General features: G+C 51.9%; 1 protein-coding gene across 4 annotated transcripts; it reads left to right on the forward strand.

Moving 5' to 3' along the window:
• Window positions 1-694: 694 nt before the first annotated feature.
• On the forward strand, window positions 695-19,428 carry SFXN1 (sideroflexin 1). 4 transcript variants are annotated; one of them, XM_039878310.1, is made up of 11 exons: window positions 696-826; window positions 6,447-6,614; window positions 7,981-8,151; window positions 8,885-8,983; window positions 9,905-9,980; window positions 10,868-10,953; window positions 11,906-12,033; window positions 13,179-13,228; window positions 15,791-15,840; window positions 16,272-16,319; window positions 17,242-19,428. In XM_039878310.1, the coding sequence occupies exons 2-11, from the start codon at window positions 6,451-6,453 to the stop codon at window positions 17,336-17,338; spliced, it is 969 nt and encodes a 322-aa protein (XP_039734244.1). In that variant the 5' UTR covers window positions 696-826; window positions 6,447-6,450; the 3' UTR covers window positions 17,339-19,428. The 4 variants fall into 4 exon arrangements, with proteins under 4 accessions (XP_039734247.1, XP_039734244.1, XP_039734245.1 ...); XM_039878311.1 differs by having other exon boundaries at window positions 747-826; window positions 6,342-6,614; XM_039878312.1 differs by lacking the exon at window positions 696-826 and adding an exon at window positions 4,269-4,293.
• Window positions 19,429-23,247: the final 3,819 nt, after the last annotated feature.

Here is a 23,247-nt window from a genome sequence, read left to right on the forward strand (position 1 = left end):
AATTATTCAGCCCGCATTATACTGTTGCCATTTTTGTATTAAATAGTAACAGTTGTTGTAATTACTTGTTTACATATCTTGCCAATAAGCTCTTTGAGGGAGGAACTTTTTAAAAAATCTTTTGGAGCCCAACACTCCACGAAACATTCCTAGGAAGTCTGAGCATGACGTGTACCACCAAAAACCGACCTGTGAGACCCATGCCCAGTACCCGAATTACCAGCCAGTTCGAATATCTTTTCTTATGTATCGGGGCCACCTGTTTTTCTTTCTCTTTGAATTGCACATATTTATGTTTTTGTACGTTTTTCTATTTGGTCGTTTCTCTTTGTTATTAATTTGGGGATGTTTTTCTATTTTCTGGATACGGATTCTTTGCCAGATCCAGGTGTTGAGAAGACTGTCAACTCTCTCACTTCTGCTGCGATGTCATGATGAGCCTTCGTAGAGGGTGAAGACATCTAAGTAACGGGTGGAAAGTAACGGGGTGGGGGGGGGACCACAGAGGGAAACGGCACGAGCGCGCGCAGGGCCCCGCTCCCCGGTGAGGATGATGCGGGGGCCCGCGATGCGGGCGGGGGGCCGGGCGAGGAGCCAGGAGCGAAGCGCGGGGACCGCGGGGCGGCCGGGCGGGCGGCCGGCGACTGGGGCGGGGTCCGGGGCTCCCGCGCGCGCGGCCGCGCACCGCCCGGCTGGGCCTCGGGGACCCGCGCGGGGACGCGCTCCGGGGACGCGCTGCGCAGTGGCGGGAGAAGCGCTTCCGGGGGCGACAGAGGCGGCGCAGAGCGGGTCCTGCGAGCGGCGCGGGCGGCGGCCGGGGGCAGCGGTGAGTCGCGGGGGGCGCGCGCCGCGGGGGCGCCGCGGGCTCCGACCAGAAGCCCCTCACCGGGGCGGGCCAGGGGTCCCTGCGCCGTGGGGACAATGCCGTCGCGCCGCCCGAGCCCCTCCGGCAGCCTTGCGGCCCCCCAGCCCCCCCCATGGGAGGGGGCGCACCGTCCACGCCCGCACGCGCCTGCCACGCTGTCCCCGGCGGCCGCGTGACGACAGTCGCCGCGGGGAGGACACCCAAGATGGCTGCCGCGGGGACCGGCGACCGCGCGGCGACCAGGTGGCACCGACCCGCGCCCCTCGGGCTCCGAGCGCGCGGCCTCTCCCGGGGCAGGGTCGCCGGCCCCGGGACTCGCGCCCGGGCGTGGAGGCCGCGCCGCCGCCGCGGTGCTCCGCGCACCTCGCTCGTCTGAGCTCCGTTCTGCCCCTCGGCTCGCAGGTCCCTAACCGTTCCGAAACGACGACGACCACGTCGTCTACCAAGTGTGCGCGGGTGGGTGGGGTCCCTGTACTTCCCGTGCTTCCGGCCCTGCGAGGCGTTGGGTACTGCCTTCCTCAACCAGGGGAGCGAGCCGGGGCTCAGAGAGGTCGCGCGGTCCGCCCCAGGTCACACAGCTGAGCGAGCCCATGTGTCTCAGGGCGAAGGTTTTCTGCAAAGCTGCTTTCCCCTGGCCGTGTTTTCTGAAATTCACCCCTCTACACACACATCCTTTGTTAGATTCCCCGCGTTTTTCCTTTCATAGCATTTGTCACCAGTCGAAAGGAGCTGTGTTTACCTGATTTATTCTCTCCTTGTGATCCGGGCCTGTGTTTGTCTTGCTCACCGATCTACCTGTTCTCTGCACCCAGCAATTGCCAAGTAGACCCTCAGGGACTATCTGCTGAGCGTCTGAAGGAGAAAGCCTAGCTCTGGGTGATTTCGGAACTCACGCGCCTAACCCCGCTTCGAGCGACTGCCTCCTGAACCCCTGTGGCAATTTCTACTTTTCTCAAAGTCCTAATCTCCCTTCTGCCTCGCCTTCTAGATCTGGACTTGGGCGCCGTTGGTATTTCTCTTCCTTCGTCCATCCCGTTTACGGAGCTGCTTCCGCGTGCCAGGCATTGTGAACAGGGGGAACGCGGGCAGGTCAGGGCGCTTTGCAGCTCTTATGGGGCTGGACCCAGACTTGACACATGAGATTTGTAAGGTGAGAGCGAGGTCTTCACGTGGAGGGTCCACCGAGAAGTTCTGGGACCTCAAACGGGTCTTCTCTCCCCTCGGGACGAGTTTGGAGAGAAGGGTCTGTCAGCTTCTACCCAGCTCTGACGTATAATTGCTCTCAGCGAGTATGCAAAGGTCAGAAGGCGTGTACAGGCTTTTAGGCCCCACGGGCCTTCGGGAGTCACAGAGGAGCCTGCATAGCAAGGGCTGGCTATAATTCAGCATCAGTGAACTATTTAGAATGCTTTTGATGTTCTGTAAAATTTTTCTGAAATCCCTGGTGAGTGGGTTTGGAAGGGTGCCAGCCTGGAGGGGACAGCCCTTCCCCACCCTAACTCCCTGCAAAGAGAGCTGAGAGGACAACCAGAGTGGCAGGGACCTTTGGGGCAGACCCGCCCTCCACCGTCGCCCTCTGACACCTTAGAATGAAGTATGACGTCTCCATCCTACTGTGCGAGCAGAGGTCAGATGCATTTAGTTGGAGGCTAATCTTGGGTGGAGCCTGTCACTTGAGGTTAAAGGTGAGAAGTCAGAAGCAATAAGTCATTGAAAAAGACAGAACGTTCACCTAGGAAGTGAAAGTGTATAACAAATTTAAAGTTTATAACAAATCTAATTATACAGAGTTCAAAGTTACTAAGTTTTTAGTTAACTGCTATTAATTAAGAAAAATATTTTCATAGACAGTATATGTAATCCATGAGTTGATTCTTTAAAGTGGGGAAAGCATTCAACTGAATATGTCCAAAATATTACAGATTTGGTAGTATTTTATCATTTTTAAAGGCCAATGCCACAAAACAATAGAAATTTGTTTTTAATGGATAAGAAATTCACTCATCCTAAGAGACTAAGAAACCCAAACCCAAAGTCGATCATGAGGACTGGCATATGAACCCTTAAGGACGGCATTGTCACCCGGGTGTTTTAAAGCCAGCAGAGGACTGAGATCTGCATTGTGGGGGGTGGCGGGGGGAGGGCACAGGCACAAGGCAGTATTTCTCCGTGTCTTCGTGGTTCAAGGCAGACTCACGTCTCCATCCACACCAATCCCCAGAACGGGGGTGCAGGGGGAGCACACAGCAGAAAGCCACTGCCGAGAGGAAGCGCCCTCGGAAAGAACGCAGTGTTTCACACAGGGACGGCTTTCTGGTCCGTAATTTGGTCTCCCGCGTGGAGGGAATTCTGTGTGAGGATGACCAGCTCCAGAAGCCAAGCAGATAAGTGGATTTTCTGTTCAGGCTCCTTGCGTTATGGCGACTGCCCTGCCTGACACATCACCTCCGGGCCCCCCACCCACCCCGCCCCGAGGGTCAGGAATGTGGAATAAAGTCAGACAGAACTGCCACTTCCGGCCTGTGTCATCTGGGGTGTGGCCTCGATTTCTCTGAATAACTCTAAAATATAGGGAGAATTTTCTTAAAGGGCTGAAATGAGGACGTAGCCGTCTAATCAGGCATGGCAAGCCCCACGTCGGGCACCTAAGGGCGTGTGACACCCGCCTGGCCCTGCCCACATAAACCAGGGCAACCTGGCTCTTCGCTCTTCCCAGCCCAGTCCTTAACCTACAAGTTTCCAGCCCAAGGCCTTAGTTCCCACGGTTAATCTTTAGCCAGGGTCAAAGGTCTCTGTAAAGGGTCCTGATAGAGCACATTCCATGCTAGACTTGTTTTCTGTGACATTTTGGGAAATTATTTTTTTTTCCCCAGTAGTAAAGCGATCTCCTGGCACGTAGCTCAAAGTCCGAAATAGTTTCTCTTAGAGAAAAGTTCTCTTTCTTAGACGTTTCTGACCCTCTTTTTGGGGATGTCCCATTACATTCTCTCCTCGTGCCCACCGCCACCTCCAGCCACCGCCTTTCCCGGCAGGACCTCAGCCAGCGACGACAAGAGCTTCTGCTCCTGGAGACCTGGCTTGTTGGCCATGACCCTGCCTTTGTTCGGCACCTCGCGAGTTATCGGGGTTCACGGAGCCCTCTGGCACATGCCAGCTTGCCAGTCCCACCACCTCGGGAGCCAGCTCCTATCTCTGTCCTACAGAGAAAGAACTTTGAGGCTCAGAGATGTGAAGTGACCCACCCAGTGACATTCCTGGAAAGGAAGTAACAGAATCGAGACCGCGGTGCCGACTGCCGTGGGTAAAGTCCAGTTCCGATGCCCTGGGTTGTCAGAATAGACACTCCAGGGCAGCAGCCACAAGACAGGGACCAGCCAGAACCAGCCCAGGGCCCAGGGGCCAGCGGGAACGGCCGCCGAGTCACCTGTGTACGTATATTGCGTCGCAAGAGGGCGAGACTCTTCCTTTAACTGGCAGGGCGTTTGGTTATTATTTACGCGTAATTTTTACTATGGTTCTTAAAAATCGGATTCCCTGGGCCCCACCACAGCTGTCGAATCAGCATTTCCGGGGAGACGCTTTGGGGGTCACAGACACCTCTCCAGGAAGCAGGGGCTCTGGAGCCGGACAGCCGGGGTTCACGTTCTCGCACCAGCCTTGAGCAAGGGAGCTCGCCGCCCTTGTCACGACGAGGGTCGGATGACGTACTATGAGGCAGGCCCTTAGAATGAGTGGCTATTTAATGGTGGTGGTTCTTATCGGGCAGTAACTTAACTTTGCTGATAAAGATACAGAAACAGTGGGATAATGTGTACAGGTGACAGAGTTGGTCGGCGGAGCTGGGATCCGAAGTCACATCGATTGCCCCCGCTGCACACCCCTCCCCTCGTCACCTCTGTGCAGGGACTCAGAATTACAGGACAGTTAGGGAGGCACAGCTGGGAGCCAGGAATTCAAGTTCAGCTACCCACACCCGGCCGGCCACACCCAGCGTCCTTGGAAACTAAACCCGCAGCCATTGCCTGAGTGGAGCAGACTTAGCCACGAGGGCTTCTTTCTGTGGGGTGGGGTGTCCCAGACCATGCCGTCGGGGGCGGGACACGCACCGAGGCCTCCCAGAGGGGTTCATGAGGATCGCAGTATAACCCAGTGACTTGGTAAAAGTCCCAGCCCCACGGACGACTCTGAACGGGCCTGTTAATCGTCTCTGGCTTTTGATTTAAAGCAGAGACCTTCGCGGTTCCTTTCCCTTTGAACGCTTAGAAGCCACTGTGAGTCGTCAGCTGACCTAATTCTTCAGCCCCCACGTCTCAGGGACAGACAGGGAAAGGGCCGGTCCGTGGAGCAGTCAGAGCAGTGGCAACGTTTGTCAGTCAGGTTCGCCACGCTTTATGGGTGCGGTTCGTGGCACCCCGAAACGGTGGCGGCGATAGCATCCGAGATCGTGGTAACGAAGACGGAGGTAGTGACAGAGCTCGGGACGTCGCGAGAAGCACCGAAAGGTGACACGGGGACTCGGAGCGAGCAGGTGCTGCTCCACTGTCCCCGTCTCTCTGGCACAACCTCCGAACTTCGAAGCGGTTCCGGGGGTTCCGTCCGCATCCCCGTCAGAGCCTCGGGCGAACACAGCGAGGAGGGGCCCCCTGCGCCGCCCTCCGGGCCTCTCGGTGGTACCCGTCACTTGCTGCACGCACGCACCTGCACACGCTTGAACGCATTCTTTGGTGTCGCGTGCAGTCTATGCCTTGGGGTCTTGTTCCTTGTCCCTGCCCCCTCCGCCGCCAGAGGTAGCACTCGTTCTCCAAAACTGTCCTCTGACCCGCTGTGGCTTCGTGGTCACCCGTGCTGTCCCCACTCTCCTCGTGAAGCTGCACAACAAAGGGGCTCCCGCCGTGGGCCCCGCGGGCATGCCTAGCTTTACGTCGCGAAGAAGCGACAGGTCCAAATGGAGTGACTTGGGCTAAGCCCGTGACACCGGATCGAAACTTACTACCTGATCTCATGCAGGTGTGGCCTTCCCCAGGAATGCCGTCCCCACTGGTCAGTCTAGAATCTCCCTCCTGGGGAGTGGGCGGCAGGTCCGGCTGGCTGTGCTCTCTTTCCAGGCAAACTAAATGCCTTCCGTCCCCTCCCACACCCCGGGGACACCCTCCCCTCCTGTGACGCTGGTGTAATTAAGGTAGGGAGGACAGAGTCCCACCGGAGTGCAGTGCTGGTTTTTGCCACTGATTGTTTCAACCAGAAAAAGGATTTCGGACGGGAGGTCCTGGTACTGTTATTATTTTCAACTTTTTCTCTCTCTGTTTTCTCTGGAGTATTTCTAGGTTTCCAGAAGTAAGAATGATGTAATCCCATGGACTTTTAAAGAGCCACATGGGGGGGAATTAATGAAATTTGGTTGAGATCGCGATTTATGGAGTGAGCGTTGGATTTAGATGATCTTTCTGCCATTTTTAGCGGTTATTTTTGTAAACAGGACATACATACATCTTTACCTGAAGATGAGTGAGCTGACAAAGTTTCTGAATGAGCGGTGACACCGCCTTAACTGGACTTGCATTTCTGACTCCCCCTCGTCCAGGACAATGTCTGGAGAACTGCCACCAAGCATTAACATCGAAGAACCTCGATGGGATCAGAGCACTTTTGCGGGACGAGCCAAGCACTTCTTTACGGTGACCGACCCCAGGAACATCCTGTTAACCGACAGACAGCTGGAGCACGCGGGCAAAATCGTGCGTGATTACAGGTAACAGTGCCCTTTGTGCTCCGGGGCTTATGACAGTGACAGATCACCGTGCTGGCTTGTTGTCCTTGATCCATCACTCAGTGATTCTACTTTTTTCTATAATGAGATCCTGTTTGCCAAAAAAAGTTAGAATTAGGAAGATGTGTTTGATCCCCCATCGCTGACTACAGGTGTCCAGGGTTCGTAGTTACCTGAACTTAACACAGCCCTACCTCCGGCCCAAAGGAGCCGATCTGTGAGGTCCCCCTTTGCCAGCGCCCTGTCTCCTCCTCTCCGGTACATCCGCCCCCTGCACCCTCAGCCACCCTAGGCACCGGTCCGTCTCCAGATGGAGAGAGCATCAAGCAGAAGGCAAATTGCCACGAACCAGGGTAGGTTGGTTGCTTCTGAGATGAAGCCCCAACGAATAAGTCTTCACGTGCTAGAGGTGCCAGCTCTCTCCAGATCCACACGCTTCAGTTAAAATACAAGTGGGATCACTTATAAAGTCAACAGAATCATTCTGAGGGTGTCCTGGAAGCATCAGTTAGTATAACGAAGGCATTTTTGGTGACACTCTGTGGGCACAGGTGACCCGCAGATCAGATCCTAGATCTCTGCCTCCGTCACCCGAGGCCTTCTCGTGTGTCTCCTTGCCTTAATTAATGACACCTGCCAAGACCCTGTTTCCAAATGAGGTCACATTCTGAGGTTCCCGGTGGATGTGGATTTGCAGGGGACGCTGTGTCAAGCCGGTACAGATGATAGAGAAGAATATCTAAAGATAAGTCAAGACATTATGCGTATAGGTCTTAGAAAAGACTAAAAGTGTGTTCATCAAAACGTTGCCGGTGACAATGAGTAGGTGAGGGTTTGAAGGGTTTTAATGGTCCTAATGAATTTCTGAACTTTCAAAAAATTCCTAGCAATCAATATCTGTTTCTTTGATAAAAAGAAAAAATAATGAGCCTTTCTAATCTGAGTTTTCCAACTACCGATCTAAAAGTGAATTAATATTCTTGATGGCCACGGCCTTTGTCTAATTGGTTAAGAACAGAGTTTGCAAAGTCCAAAATACATTTTTAAATATGTCATTTAAAAAAAAAAAGACTATTTGAAAGTTGACCTCTTCCCTATGATGCAAGATACGTTTTTGTTTTTCCAAATTATAGATAATTTGAGATACATGGGTTTGAAATGTTTAAGTGTTCATCGTCCTTTGTGTTGTTAAAATTTCACTGACTCTGTAACAGCTGGATGTGTCACTCCATCCAGCCAGGTGCAGTTGTTCTAGGCAAGTGTAAAGTTGAAAACCTTCTAGCCAGCTGTCAGCACTGGCTAAATATTCAAAATGAGCAATTGTGTTTTTTTGTTGTTGTTTTCCTAGGCAAGGAATTATTCCTCCAGGTCTTACAGAAAATGAATTGTGGAGAGCCAAGTACATCTACGATTCAGCGTTTCATCCTGACACCAGTGAAAAGATGATTTTGATAGGAAGGATGTCGGCTCAGGTGCCCATGAACATGACCATCACGGGCTGTATGATGACGTTTTATAGGTAAGTTACGGAAACACAACAATAGTTGGTTTTGTGTTACAGGAGCTTCGAGCAGGTTTTTGTATGTCAATAATGCTATTGAAATAAATGTGATTTCACATGGAGTTGCATTCTGTATAGATGCAGCTTTAGGGGTTTGTTGTACCTTTTCCTTCTGCCGAATGGTATCCTTTTCGTTGTTCAAAAGGAGGTTGAATTTTTCCCTAAGTCGTAGACCCAAAAGAAAATGAGATGGAGAAAGAAAATATAAAAAAAAAGAGTATCTAAGCAAATTCTCTTTTGAATCCATTCATAATATAGGCGTGAGTACAGGTGTACGTGGATGGAGGTGGAGGTGCAGACAGAGACATTCAGGTTGCACGTGAAGTTAGGAGGGACCAGGAATACTCAGCCTACAAACGGCTTCCTTTTCCCCCAGGAGGTGGGACCTGACATTGATTGAGTGTCTACTCTGTACCAGGCTCTCTACAAATGTAAAATAAGATTTAAATAAGTTAACTCCGCCCACGCGATCACCTTCCGAGCTTGGTGTTGCCCATAGCTACTGAATGAGGTGACTGGCAAGCAGGAAAGATTCAAACCTGCCCCACCGCACAGGGCCTGGGTCTTGGACTCAGTGTCCTCCCGTCCCGTCCATGTCCTCTCTGGCCGTAGCTGCTGTTGGCATTCTCTGCCCGGCACTGCGGCGAGGTCCCGGGCGACGGTGGGTACGTGACGGGTGTCTCTGTTTCAGGACGACGCCGGCCGTGCTGTTCTGGCAGTGGGTCAACCAGTCCTTCAATGCCGTGGTCAATTACACCAACAGAAGTGGGGACGCGCCCCTCACCGTCAAGTAAGACCAAGAGGTCGCCGTCCCCGGCACCTCCCCAGCGCGCCGTAGATTCGGGGGGATGCTCTCCCGTTTTAAAAGAATGTGCTTGTGCAAACCGTTCGTATCGTTCAGAACGTCATGGAGCACACTCTTCCACCGTGGCCCTAAATCGAGGGGACTTTTATATCCGATTTGTCTTTAAAAGAGGTCATCCGTAGGGCCGCAAAGCAAGTGAATGGGCTTTTACTCTCGCCTCCATGAAAATAACGTTTGGAGAGGCCGAAGTGCTTCGTTCACCGAACCTTCGAGCACACCTCGCACAACGTCGTGTTTCCCTTATTGTTCTGCGGCTTGAAGTCGCTGTCGACAGCCCTGGGGTTTTCTGTCATCGTTTGGCACAGAGGGTCTGGAAGTCTGCATCCGGCAGCATTTATCACCCCTTCCCTGCAGCCACTCCGTGACTTAAAATTTATTTTTAAACAAGAGAGGATTGCTTGGGCTTAATTGTATTTCGGACTTTCGCACACTGAGACATCATTTGAAGAACGGCAGCATCACATTTTTACTTTGTGTGTACATTAGTATTCTGCAAAGTATTTTTTTGTTATTATTATTTAAGCAACTGTGCCACAGACGTGTAGGCCAGCGTGCATTTTCCTGCCCTTGTCACTTCCTACACAATCACAGCTAGCTCCCTTCCTTCCCCGCCCCCCACACCTGCCTATTCTGCGTGTCCAGTTGTAGGTGAGAATCCCACTTTTTTATGGGTCTACTTGCCTTTTCTCTAGATTTTTCTGCTTGTAGAGTGATATTGAATGTTGTTTTGTGGACTGTCCATTCTTAATCACACCCTTTCACATTTCCCCTCATTTCTTAAAAAAATTTTAAAAAAAGGACCAGTTTCCCGACATACGCGCGGTGTTGACGTATTGTTCTTTCCAGTGAACTGGGAACGGCTTACGTGTCCGCGACCACCGGTGCCGTGGCGACAGCTCTGGGACTCAACGCGCTCACGAAGGTACAGACTTCCGTTTACACGTCCTGTCTGTTCTCACCGGCCCGGCTCTGAGTCGCTCTGTTGGTGCTCAAAATAGTTCAGGTCCTGTGATCTGATCGTGCTCATTCTCTTCGCGTATTTTAATCGTATCTTCCAATAAGCTCGGGACGAGGTCTCACCAGGAACATCTATCTGCCAAGCCCCTGGTCTGTGCCTGATACTGTTTCGGTTTTTCTTTTTTTTTTTTTTTAAGAAACGTATTGGGGCGACATCGGTTAATAAAATTCTGTCGGTTTCAAGTGTGCGATTCTGTAATACACCATCTGCACATCGCACTGTGCGCTCGCCACCCAAAGTCGGGTCTCCCGACGTCACCAGGTGTCATCCGCCCTTCACCCTCTTCGACCCCGCCCCCTTCCCCTCCGGTAGCCACCACACTGTTGTCGTCCACGTCTGTGAGTGTTTGTTTGTTTGTTTGTCTTGTTTGTCCGTTTGTTGCTTTCGGCGTTATATCCCACATACGTGTGAATCATACTGTGTTTTAAGAGCTAAATTAAGCGCTGAATGCTCACTCACCTGAACAGCCCCCACCAGAGGCTGTGCGTGGGCAGGGGGCCCAGGCCGCACCTCTGAAGACGGGGAGCAGCCTGCCAATGATCCCGAGACTTCGGGATTCCAAACCTCTCCCCATCAGCCGTGCCGAGCTGTCAAAGTATTTGAGTGGTCGCACTGTCCCAGTACGCCCGGGCCCGAGATATAAAAATACCACCAGGAAACAGGTTTTGAAAGAAAGTGCCCCGGGCCTGAGCTTCTACACAGACAGGACTCTGTTTTCAAGAAGAACTAAGCATTCCCATCAGGAGCACAGCGAAAATGAGATAACGCTTCTGCAATTCTCTCTCGTGCAGCACGTCTCACCACTCATAGGACGTTTTGTGCCCTTTGCTGCGGTAGCCGCTGCTAATTGCATTAACATTCCGTTAATGAGGCAAAGGTAAGACCATACGCGCTTTCAGAAAGGACTTCTGCTTGATCGCAGTGGCGAGGCTCTCGTGGGAATCCGCTCTGTCGCGACATTTAAACAATTTATGTTAACCTGTACAGATGAAATGATCGTGAGATCTGGGATTCGCTTCAGAATAATCTGGGGTTGGGGGCGAGGGTGGGTCCACGGACGAGACGCGCTTAGCCACCGCGTTGCTCATTCCTGGAGCAGGCTGATGCGACGTGGGGGTCAGGATGCTCTTGCTACCGCTGCTTAATAAATAATATCAGAGAATGAAAAGAAAGTTATTGCAAACTCCGAGGTAGTGGTGCCAGGCTAGGCAAAGAAAGTTTGTTCTCTAAAATAGGTCCCTTGTTTCCCCTGCCCCTAGAGTTTGCTTTCTGAGTTCCCAATATTACGAATCTATGTCTTTGGAAGTATTTTTTTAGAACTGGCAGAAAATGAAAGGGAAGGAAGCGCGAGGAGAAGCACTTTGGGGTGGATAACGAGAAAGCGGGGTAGCAGCAGGGGCCGGGACGCTAGCATCAGTGGCTGTAGTCAGCAGCTCCCTGGTGGTGCCAGGTGCCACGACGCCTACGTCACTGTCTCTCACTTAGCGATGCCGCGTACTGTAGCTGTCGCTCACTCGGGAAGTGGCTGAAACAGGCGCATGAGCACAAAACCTTCCCTTCTCTCTTCGTGCAATCGCCCTTCGAGCCATAGTTTTATGTATTTATTTATTTGCTTATTTTTTTACCAAGTTTACCACGTCCTTTCACTTTTGCGCCTGTCGCACGAGGATGCCACGTGTTCGCGACGTGTAAAAATAGACTTGTCCGTGCCCAAAATGGCACCGCGGGGGCGCTTGGCTCCGGCGGGGGCCGGGGTGACGGCGCAGGACTGTGTCCGGCTGTGGCGTGAAGCCGCCTGCGAACGTCTCGGCGTGTGTTTTGCTCCGTAGGGAACTCAAAGTCGGCGTTCCCGTCACGGACGGAGATGGGAGCCGCCTGGGCGAGTCGGCCCGCGCTGCGAGGCAAGCCATCGCTCAGGTGGTGGTCTCCAGGATCCTCATGGCAGCCCCCGGCATGGGTGAGTAGGGCTTCGCCACCCGCTCGCTGACTCGGCAGATGCAGACTGAACAAACAAGGGTTTGTGCGTCAGGGAAGCTAAAAGGTCACTCCTTCTGGGGGAGGCAGAGAATAAACAAAATAAGTATATTATAAATATATATAATCTATGAAATGGTGATAAGGGCCGAGGGGGAAAGAGGGGTTTGGGGGTCTCGCGGGGAGAATAGGCTGGACAGAGGTGAGGAATGAGCCAAGCGGAACCAGTCCGGGAGGGTGGGCTGAGTCCCCTGGGTCCGGGACCGGCACGCCGTGCTGTCGCCAGCCTACCAGGAGGTTGGGGAGCCCACACCCCAACAACACGCCTGCTGAGCTCAGATTGCCAGAGTTGCCAAAATCGAGGCTGCCGCTCCAGCTTCCACCCAGATTTGCCTTTGGTTTGAACCCCTTTCCCATTTTGAAATTCGAGGCCCTGCTCTGGAGTTCAGCCGGCCCCGCAAACCTGTTTCCAGTGCTTTGGTTACTTGAAACATGATTTAGTCCCCAGAGAGGAAACATCACCTTTCTATCAACTCCATGAACATATCTGACACAGTAAAGTGGTCCACGTAACGATTCAGTCTGTTAAAAACCGTGAGTGGATGAACTAACACCCCTCCGCTGTCCTACGTGCATTATTGCATCTAACCATCATTTTATAGATGAGAAAAACAGGAAACGGGGGCTCAGAGGAGTGAGGTCACTTCTCCGGGATCACCAGCTAGCAGGTGATCCGCCTGACTCGAGGCAGGAATCTCTTCCGGACGCGATGTCCCCTCGGAGGGGGCTGGGTCTATTGTATTGGCGCAGGAAGGAAGCAGGCCCCCTCGATGTGGGGACCGATGCAGATGTGAAGTGAAACGTCACATTCGTTTCAAGATCATAGAGTTTTTCTGGCTGGCAAAGCGCATGACCTTATTTTTCAAAAATCTAGAAGATTTTTTCTTGTTTTAATAATACTAAAGTATTTGAAAGAATTCGAGCAAATCGTTTCACTCTGCCAGTGTGAAAATAGCCTAAAAGTGATATAAGCCTTTTGTCGAATCGTTGGGGTCGGGGTGGCGGGGGGAGCGTAAGCTGAAAATAGACCTAGAATAGCGGTGTAAGTGGGTCTGTCTTTACTTCCAGCCATCCCTCCGTTTATCATGAACGCTTTGGAGAAGAAAGCCTTTCTAAAGGTAAGCCCCATTCTCTTTGTCACTGACTCGATGCTCGCAGACTTCAAACCGTACGGAACGTTTCCCACGTAAATAGTGAGCAAAGACATTCAAGGCCAGTGGCACAAGGGCACTTAGTGTAAGTAAAAAGATGCTTCCAGAAACATTTTATTTCTAACCTCAGATATTTAAAAAAGATCTTAGAAATGGAGACCACCGCCCACTTCTCTGCAGAGGTTGTAGCTCAGTTATGCACTTGTCCTCACAGTCGATGGCAGGCCTGGCAAGGTGGTGATGGCCAGACGGTGTGAACTGGACATGAGACGTTTACAAGAAATGGAAACAAAATGATACGTTCGCCATCAGAAAGGAAAAAATAGTTTGGAGTAGTAGCTTCACGGAACACTGAATTCAGTGCCCGGTTTATTCTCCTTTGGAGAGCACGTCTTAATAATTCACGACTCTGCCAGCCACCTCCCTTCAAGGTCTGGACCTATTACAGGATGAAACTGTAACCAAGAGATCTCAATGCGCCAAATGCAACCTGGTCGCAGCTTCCACGGTTTAATGCGGCTGTGCTAGGCTCCGCCTCGGTTTTTCAATTTTCACAAGGAGGAGACGGTGGGACAGGGTGACTCGTTTGGCTCGTGCAGTTTGGAAGGTGGCCCCGTTGGGTGTGCCAGGAGGCACGGGTCAGGCTCCTCGCTGGAGGAGCAGGTGTGTTGGGGTGAATCATTTCGGGGCTTAGAAACAGAACCGTAAGGTCTGGTCTCACAGAGCAGACGCTTCCTGAATGACTTCAGAGGATTCTCAGTGTCCTGAGGGGATGCTCGCTGACCTGCACGCTCCCCGCAGCCCCCGATGAGACGAGCCAAAGCTAAGGGAACACTTCGGATACACTTCGATACAGTCGTGTTCCTAGAAAAATAAGCTGAGAAGTAGTCATGGTGAGCACCTCACGTGCCCGAGGTCCCTATCGATGCACCAGCCTCGTGGGGGGGGCCCTCCCTTCAGCACCCACCCACAGTCTCCCTTGGAAGCCCTGGGGATGTGGAAAAATGATCTCCCCTGAGCTTCTTCCTCTGGTGGTCTCCACGTTGATGTGAAGCGTGCGCTAGGGCATCGCAGTGGCTCTGTAGCGACTGAACTGTCCACTTGTCCCTTGCATTCCCAGGGGACATCCACAGACTCCCCCCACCCCCGGAAGCTGCACCCCGAAAAGCCCTCTGAGTTCTGTTGAAGAAGCAGGGATGAATTAGGCAGGAAGGGCTGCAGGAGGAGGAGTCAGGAGGAGGGGTGGCACCTGGGTTTCGGGCGAAGTCGGGGTTCTCCTGGGTCCTCGTCACTACCGAGAGCCGTCACGACCCTCGGCACCGTCCGCCTGTCATCTGTCCACGTCCCGAGACGGCTGCTGTCACGGGCTCGCGGGGGCCCGGTGCTCCCCCTGCGAGTGCTCATTCAGGACATCCCGTCAGCGAGCCTGTACCGGCACAGATGTCACACGCGTGGGCAGTGCGAGGGCGAGGACATGCCGTCTGCGAAAATCCTTTACTCGCAGACGGAGCCAGTGGCCCAAGACCCAGCATCTCCTTTTCTTGCTGTTCTCGGGGCGGGGCGGGGGGTGGCGGGCTGTGCGGTAGCTCTGTGGGTCCGTCGCACCTTCGTGATGCTTCTCCCTTCTTCTCCAGCCTCTGTCCCCTCGCGGCACCCTGTGGGACGTACCCTAGCGCCAGAGGAGTCTCCGGGGACCAGGGTACGCCTCGCACGCGAGCCTCCCTGCGGTCATGGCCGTTTTAACAGCTCGCGTTGACTCGTAACTAAGTGAGCCGATTTCGTCACAGCTTGGTTGCATCTTTCTGTGGCCTTATTCACATAACCATGCGCCTCGCTGCTCCCTGGTACCAGTCTTTGACAACTAAACACCTAACATCGTTTCGTCTCCAACTCATTCGTTTCTATTTAAAAAAAAAAAAAAGACAATGACAGGCAGAAACGTTGGATGCCAGCCATAATTGTAACCGTACTGACAGAGAGGAGACACGTGGGGGGTGCGGGGGGTGGTTCTGCTCCGTTCCAGGTGCCGTCCCAGGTCCTCGATGGGTGGCATCGGCCGTATCTCCACCCACACGCTCTGACAGATGAGGAACCAAAGCTCAGAGAGGGTGGGCTCTCTCCGCCTTCTCCCCACAGTCGGGGACGAGCTGGAAGGGCAGACTTGTTCATCTTCCAACCTCGGCACCGGGCCACCCTGCCTCCCAGCCAGGTCGATTATGACTAAACGACTCTCCTCGCCTCCTGCATCCAGCCAAGCATCACGCAGATTACATGTGCGAGGGGCAGAAATCAGGAGCCACTGAATCTTTGCATGTGCATTGACTCACTGACCGATCGGGGGCGGGGGGGCGGGCGCTACAGGAAGTCAGGACACACACGCTTCCTGCAGCGTTTCCCCCCGAGATTTCACTAATCGCATTCCATCTGGGTCCGGTAATATGAAGAGGTTCCTCCCAGGTAATCGGCAGAAGAAATGATCCCCAAGAGCCCATAGAGAAAGTAGTCAAAATAATTCATTTCTCAACACAGAGGTTCCCGTGGATGAGCGCCCCTATTCAAGTTGGATTGGTCGGCTTCTGGTGAGTGGAATGCCTCCACTGTCATTAATTTCCTTTTTATAGATAAATATGCAGCGTATGAGAGGAGAGGGAAGGGTGGATAAAATGAGACGCAGTTTTAAAAATGAAACCACCCCAGAACATCTGGAACTTACAGTCCCAATAATCAGCTAGAAGCAAACGGTCTTTAGAGAAACCTACAACTTTGGGGGCTATTTGTACAATTCTTTTTTAAACTCCTGTTCGCTCTGATTTTTTTTTTTTTTATCATGGCAGCCCTCGATATAGCACTTGAAATGATACAAACAGGACATATTTTGTGAGGCATACAATATAATGACATGGGGTTGTTAGGAAGTAAAAATTAGAAAAAGAATCTGCCTGTAAAGTCGGTGACCTGTTTGAAAAATGCTCTGGTTGTCTTTTGCCTATTTCTTTTTTTTTTTTTAAAGTCTGGTGTTCGCCACACCTCTGTGTTGCGCGCTATTTCCTCAAAAAAGGTACGTGTGCCCTTCGAAATGATCGTGAGTTCTGATCCTCAAAACCGGTTGGAGACACGGGCTGTCGCTCTGCTTCATTCGTAGGGAAGTTAAGACTCAAAACGATGACGTGGCCGAGGCCTCTAAAAGAAAGAGCTAGAGACAGAAGCCTGACACGTGTCTGTCTCATTCCAAACCGTCTTTGCTCGGCCCTTTCCCCCCTGCCGCCGTTCCGTTCGGAAACGGCTTTATTCTTCTGTAAGAGCCAGGTTAACTCTGGTGCACATTTGCTTTTATGAACATTTCAATGGAGTTCTCCATCGTCCAACCCCCGGCAGGTGCATCTATAATGCAGACATGTTAAAATTTAAGTTCCGGCCCCAGAGACAGCAATTACGTGCACTTAGCTTCGCTGGTTGCTGTGTTTGCTTCCGTTCTTCCTGGTTTTCTGCCTTAAAAGCCTCATCGTGCACTGTCATCCCAGACCGCCCTCGAATCCTGCTTCTCGTATATCAACCGGATGGATAGGCGTTAAATCGGCTCCATATAAACCTAGGTCTTCGGCGGCCCCCTGATCCAACGTCGAGGCCCAGGGAAGCGTTTTGTTGTTGTGCTTTTGTGTTGCGTGTCCTCAGGCTTCTGCCCTTCACAGGCTGGCAGGTCCCAAACAGCTGGCCCTTAATGCCCCAGGCTCTCTAAGTAGGTCGTGGATGAGGGGTTCAGCCCTAGAACCAACTTTGTCAGGTCCCCCCCACCTGATGAGAGAACCCAGCCTTTGACCTGCCTCTGCCTCGGACCCCTGCCATTTTTAAACAGGGGCAGAAACCTTCTGGGGAAGGGGCCTCCTGACACCTCGATGCTGATAGGCGAGAGAGCAGGACCTTCCGGTCCCGTTCCCCGCCCGCTGGCCTGTATGATAACTGTCCTTTCTCCCTCTTCCCAGCTCCATGTCTGTGACAAGCCTGGAGGCTGAGCTGCAAGCTAAAATACGAGAGGCTCACCCCGATCTGCGGTGTGTGTACTTCAACAAGGGGTTATGAGCAGGGAGAGAGACCCCTACCCCGCCTTCCTCACACCCGGCGTTGCCTTGGTGGGGACAACCCTGTTCCGCGGGGGTTCCCCCAGTTCCAGAAACCTTTCAAAGACCCGCACGAGCCCTTGGAGTCAGGCTGCTACGCGCAGCACAGCGCCTGGGGTGGGCCGGGCGCCCGACACCCGTGCGCTCCCTCCCGTGTGAATCATGGTGGAATCGACAGACATAGCCTTCCTGTAGCTTTTACAGTCACTGTTTTATTACGGACAACATCCCAGCCCTCACCTAGAGTTTTGAAAAGCACCGCTAGGCATAGAGTAGATGTTCAGTGTATGCTGATTATGTATTGATTATCAGTCAGTGTAAAGGAAATTGGTCGAAATATCAAATTATTACCCCGCTTCTGTTGCTAGTCAAGGAGATCTCAGTCGTAATTTGGGAAAACACAAAAGCTCTAAAGCCAAAGTATAAAAAATGACTCAGAGATAGTAAGGGTGGTTTGCCTCCAGTTTGGGGTGTGGCCAACCCAAAGCAGATGATGAGTTTGGGGGATTCGTAGGATAAAAACACCTTCACGTACCTCCAGTGAGTCATAGTAACAGACAAGCGTGACAAGCCATCCAAGCTGTGTGTCCTCATCTTGCCGCTGGATTTCTTTGGTTGACTCTTAAATTTATTCCGTTTTACATTCTTAAGAAGATTTCATGCTTATCGACTTTATGTTCAACTGTTTACATCAAATCATCAAATCACTGAAATGCACAGCTGTCAAATTTTGGAACTATATCCAACACCGGTGCTCTGTGACTGGGTTGAATCTGGTTCATCTGATATTTTTGAGAAATGAGAGCTACCTACGTCTCGTCCTTTCTTGTCACCTTGATGGATCCCTTTGGCTTTCGGAAAGATACGGAAATAATGTGTATGTGAATCGGTGACTCAATGAATTTGACTTGAATGTGGGACATCACGTTCCACCCTGTTTGCCAAGAAGGAATTCGGGGGCCAACTCCTGTAGTAGTTCCCCATTTAAAATATTTAATGTAACAGATTACGCTTCGAGCCTGCGAGGTGGCTGTGTCACTCAGCGTAGACGGCTCGACTCCATGGTAATTCGGAGACCCATAAGTGAAAAAAAATGTAGAAACTAGTTTGGGCAGATTTTTTTCCTGACAATGTGACCAGACTGAATCTTCTCATAAAGAAAAAGCCGTGTGCCTCGTGTCTGTGTTTCTCTTTCCTCTGAAAGGATTAATGGGTCTGAAGCTTCGGGCCGCTCTGAGCCTCTCTTGATGCTGCCCGGATTTTCCCATTTAGATTTTCTGTCCTAAGCTATTTAAAGCAAAATAATGTCCCCATGACACGGTCTGGCCTTGGATGCGCTTCGTTGCCATAGATGCTTCTCTTTAAAAAGTGATAAAAGCCTGACATTCAAGGCGGATCTCTGTGAGGTGCTTAAAAGGTGCTTTTCAGAAGAAACCAGAGCATCTGCAGCCCACCTGACCCCAAAATTCTCTCTCTCTCTCTCTGTCTCTCTCTCTCTCTCTCTCTCTCTCTCTCTCACACACACACACACACACACATACACACACACACCTGCTTCACCAATAGCTCCAGGAGGAATCTTCACCTTTGCTGAAAAATTAATGACCCGTCGGGTGATCGACGAACTAACTGAAATTTTTATACGCCAGGAAGATATGACCAAAGCATCGTTATCAAAGGGATAACGAACAGGGAGATCTGTCTTTTTAAACATTATTTATGGACGCTTCCGACTCTTGATGCTTTTGTATAGAAATATGAACTGTGAAGTTTCATCATGGTTTATAAAAAGGAACAAATGAACCAATCTCTGCTGATCTCTTAGAAATACCTTTTCCAGAGAAAAGTTCACATGAAGTGCAATAGCATGTCAAGGTAAATCGTTTATTTATAGTTCTGTCGATGCGATATAAAGAATTATGACTGGATATAAAGAATTATCGACCGGCAGTCTGATTTCAGTATTAGCCCGATGTCTTGCCAGGGTTGGAATCGATGTATCATTTCAGTTCACCTGGATGAAATGTTAAATAAACTCAGAATGAAAAGAGATCCTCTCTTTTATTTGTACATAAAGGATAATGCAAGTTTTGGGGGGGGCGTGGTCACAGTCCGTGGTACCTTCCATTAAAATGTAATATGTTGGGGTGTCATCGGTGTCCCCTAATGCAGAGATATTTTTGTATTATGCCTTTCACAGGAAGTATACTTCTAGTTTTGACTGTCTGTCTTCCACCTGCTTAAATGCCATAAACATAGAGGCGGCACCCCCACCCCAGCCTCACACGGCGTAATTCTAGGAGCATTAATTATGGGCACGGGGGTCGGCTGGTGAGGTGATTCTGCTTTAGACTCCGACAACAGCATGAGGAGATCATGAAACATTTTAACTTTCTCGGTCACGTCTCTGCATGTTTTGCTACCAAAACTCTGTCACTTAAAACGATTTAAATATATTCGAGAGCCTGGGCGCAGGAGTCAAAGCCAGTACAATCTAGGTTGTACTCATGAATAAAATATCTGCGCTGGGGTTGCTGACCTCCGTGACCTTCGGTTTTGTTTGTTTGGGCTGTTTGGAGAAAATCATCGAATCTACCTCAAAGAATCGTCGTAAAGGTGAGACAAGATAAACCCTGTGCAGCGGTTTGCCAAGCACACAGTAAACAGCAGCTGGCTGGCTGCCCATCGGACGTGTACTTGTTCCAGAGACGCTGGACGTGTGTGGAAATGTCAGGGCATCGAGGTCAGGGGCAAGGTTGCAGGACCCCGGCAGCTTCTCCAGAGAGAACCCACGACCTAACTAAAAATATCGGATTAAAACGGTTAAGTGGAGGTGCTCGAATCCGTTCCTTTACATGGTCTAACACTTGAAGTTTTGCCTAAACGAGACAGAGGTTGGGGAGGCCAGCTGAGGGAGGAGGAAGCTGGGGCGTCCAGCAGCTGCCCAGGCTGCTCCTGATCACCAGAAAACCACGATCTGACACCCAAACTGACGGCCCGGTCCAAAAATGCCCCCACCAGGAAAATGCTAACGACAGTAGCTTTCCCTTTGTGTGTTCACAGTTTCACTGGAAGCTGAGGGAAAATAAAGTTCCCTCTGGGGGTGCGGATCCGTCTAAGGTTATCACTTAAACCCTCGATGTTCAAAAAGTGGTCTTAGGCCAGCAGCATCCAAGCTTGTCAGCAATGCAACCTCGGGCCCTGTCCCCAGACCTGAGCACGGCCAGCTTGTTCCCAGAGAGCTGTATGGGTCTGTTTGAGATCAGCCCATAATCGTCTGAGGCTTTGCAGATCTGCCTCTCGCTGGGTTCCCCGAAAACACCGTGCTTAGGGTTGCAGCATCCACAGGCTCCCGAGGACAAGGATTTCCGCTCCGTCTGCCGCCATGTCTCCGGCGCCTAGAATGGCTGGCACCAGCCGACGCTGCATGTGGTTCAGCCCGGGCTCTTTCTGGGAATCTGAAAGAGTACCCTCCTCTTTCCAGTTCCTACCATGGAAGAGAACCCACTTCGTGCCGTAAAGAGGTCATGGCCGAGATGCGGAAGGAACGGGGAACGCGAGCTTTTCTGGGAAGAGCTGGGGATGAACGTGAACGTGGGACTCGCAAGAGGAAATGGCTGTGATCAATGAAGTCCCGGCCACCGTCCAGAGCCGGCCCTTTGTCACCGAGGCCACCACTGCCCCTGGGGCTTCAGGAGCAGGAAGAGCAGCTGGAACAATGCATAGGGGCTCGTTCACTCTCCGAGGAGCCCATGACACCCCTATTTTTAAAGAGAAGGAACCGGCGGCTCAGAGAAGTGGACCGACCTGTCTCGCGTCCATGGTGGCCTGGCCGCCAGCTCGGTCCGGGCCTGTATTTCTCAGCTTCTCTGTCAACATCCCATCGACTATCACTAGCTTGGCTAGAGTGTTTTTATGACTTCCAAGGAGTTTTTTGCATACTTTACTCCTTGCGACACCCCCAGGGGGTCCTCTGCGTAACATTCCCATTACAAAGGCAGAGAAGTCGTGAAGATGTGAATTCACTGGCCACGAACCTAACTAGGTGCATCAGAGGACTCAGAGATAGATTCACATTCACACACACACACACACACACACACACACACAGAAAATGTGTGTAGGACACGTACAGTCCAAATGAGCCCCCAGTGAAGGTCGACGTTAGGTCTGTGAGGGCATATCCAGGTAGGGTCCCATATTATAATAGAAGCAACGGTTGTCAGTGTGTGGTCCCCAGACCAGCAGCTACAGCATCACCAGGAACTAGAAATTCATGTTCTCAGGCCCTTTCCACACCTGCCGAATCAGCAGCTCCGAAGGCTTTGAATAGGCCATCTGAGTGATTCCAACACATTCAGGGCTGAGGCCCGCCGGACAGAGGCAGGCCGGAGCTGGTGTCCATTCAGTTCCACTACCTGAGGCTGGCTGAGCTCTCTACACCTCCGCGTCCTCATCCATCGAATGAAGATGATACGACTTCCCTCTGGGCAACCGTGAGAATCCAGCGAGTGAGGACAGGCAGACGCCACTCAGCCTGCTGCTTGGCACAGCGCACACTCGGCTCGTTGCAGCCGAATTAGCGTGTGTGATCCTGCAGCCAAAAGCTTGACGACACTCTGTGGGTGACCCGCCAGGAAGCGGGCCCTCTGGGGACAGCCGGCGGGCATGCCAACTGCTACTCTGAAAGACGGTTTGGCGGCATCTGCCAAAACTCATAAAAATGCATACCCTCTTTCCAGAAATTCCGCTTCTAAGAATGAATCCCACAGGCGCATACACGCAGGATCCAGAAGGCCTGGCTGATCCCATGAGAGCCGTACGGATGGATGGAAGGGGGAGGGAGGGGGAGGGTGGAGGACGTTGCCAGAGAAACTGCTAGAAAGGGAGACACGGCTGCGAGGTAAGCCAGGATCTGAGAACACGATTTCCCCACGGGAAGTTTTTTTTTTAATTTCTGATTTGGATTCTTGCGAGTTAGACAGATATATGGATAAATAACAGTGAATTTTCACAGGTATAAACTAAACTGAGAAGGAAGACTATCTCTGGATGGTGAGATGATAAGCACTTTTTAAATTTTACCCTTTATGATTTTCTGATTTTCTAGATTTTCTTCTGCTTCTGAGCTCAGGACATATTAGATGCTATTTTTAAAAACGTCTGCAGATTATTATTCCATTTCTCTAATAATACATGCGTTGATGTGTACACAAGACATATTAGGAGGGCATATACCAAGATGGTTAACAGTTGGTATCTCTGGGTTTACAGGTAATCTTTATTTTCTTTACAGTTTCCTGGGTTCAGATTTTCTGGAGTGCACCCGTATTCGTTTTATAATGAGAAAAACGCCAAGTTCAGTCTGCGGTCAGCCCCGCGGCGGGCTGTGGCTCGGGAGCCGCAGCGCGGAGAGGCGCCGCCAGGGGGCAGCATTGGCCGCGGGATCGCGCCGCCCGACAGGGCGCTCCCGGCGGCTGCCGGCAGGTGGCCCGAGGCCGCGCACTGCGACCCCACGACGAGGATCTGTGGATCTCCGGCTTTCGAGGCCAAGCCAGGACGAGAGTGGAGGAAGCTGCAAGAAAGACGACTCCCCGGCTGCGGCAAGCCGGGGTGATGCCCCGGGTGGGGCCCAACGGGCAGAAATGGGTTCGTCTGCTGGGCGTCATCGCACCGGGCGCTTGAACCCCGGTTCTGGGGCGGGAGGTGGGGTGGCTGCCCTCGCGGCCATCATCGCTGCCACACAGGCCAGTGACACCAGGGAGACCGGAGGAAGTGCGGCTGAGTACTATGTGCAAGGTGGGGGTGAGGGTGGGGGGCGGGGTCACGGAGCTGCCAGCAGACCCTGGGGGCGGGGGCAGGTGGTGAGCG

This window comes from Pteropus medius, unplaced genomic scaffold, assembly GCF_902729225.1.
Source record: "Pteropus medius unplaced genomic scaffold, Ma_sr-lr_union100, whole genome shotgun sequence".
NCBI classification, from domain to species: domain Eukaryota; kingdom Metazoa; phylum Chordata; class Mammalia; order Chiroptera; family Pteropodidae; genus Pteropus; species Pteropus medius.

What these genes read in the sequence shown, in the direction of transcription:
- SFXN1 (XM_039878310.1), top strand. Translation starts at nt 6,451, where the DNA reads ATGTCTGGAGAACTGCCACCAAGCATTAACATCGAAGAACCTCGATGG. An exon ending in AAAATCGTGCGTGATTACAG is followed by an intron (nt 6,615 to 7,980) that starts GTAACAGTGCCC and finishes TTGTTTTCCTAG; the next exon opens with GCAAGGAATTATTCCTCCAG. An exon ending in GTTGGATTGGTCGGCTTCTG is followed by an intron (nt 15,841 to 16,271) that starts GTGAGTGGAATG and finishes TTTTTTTTAAAG; the next exon opens with TCTGGTGTTCGCCACACCTC.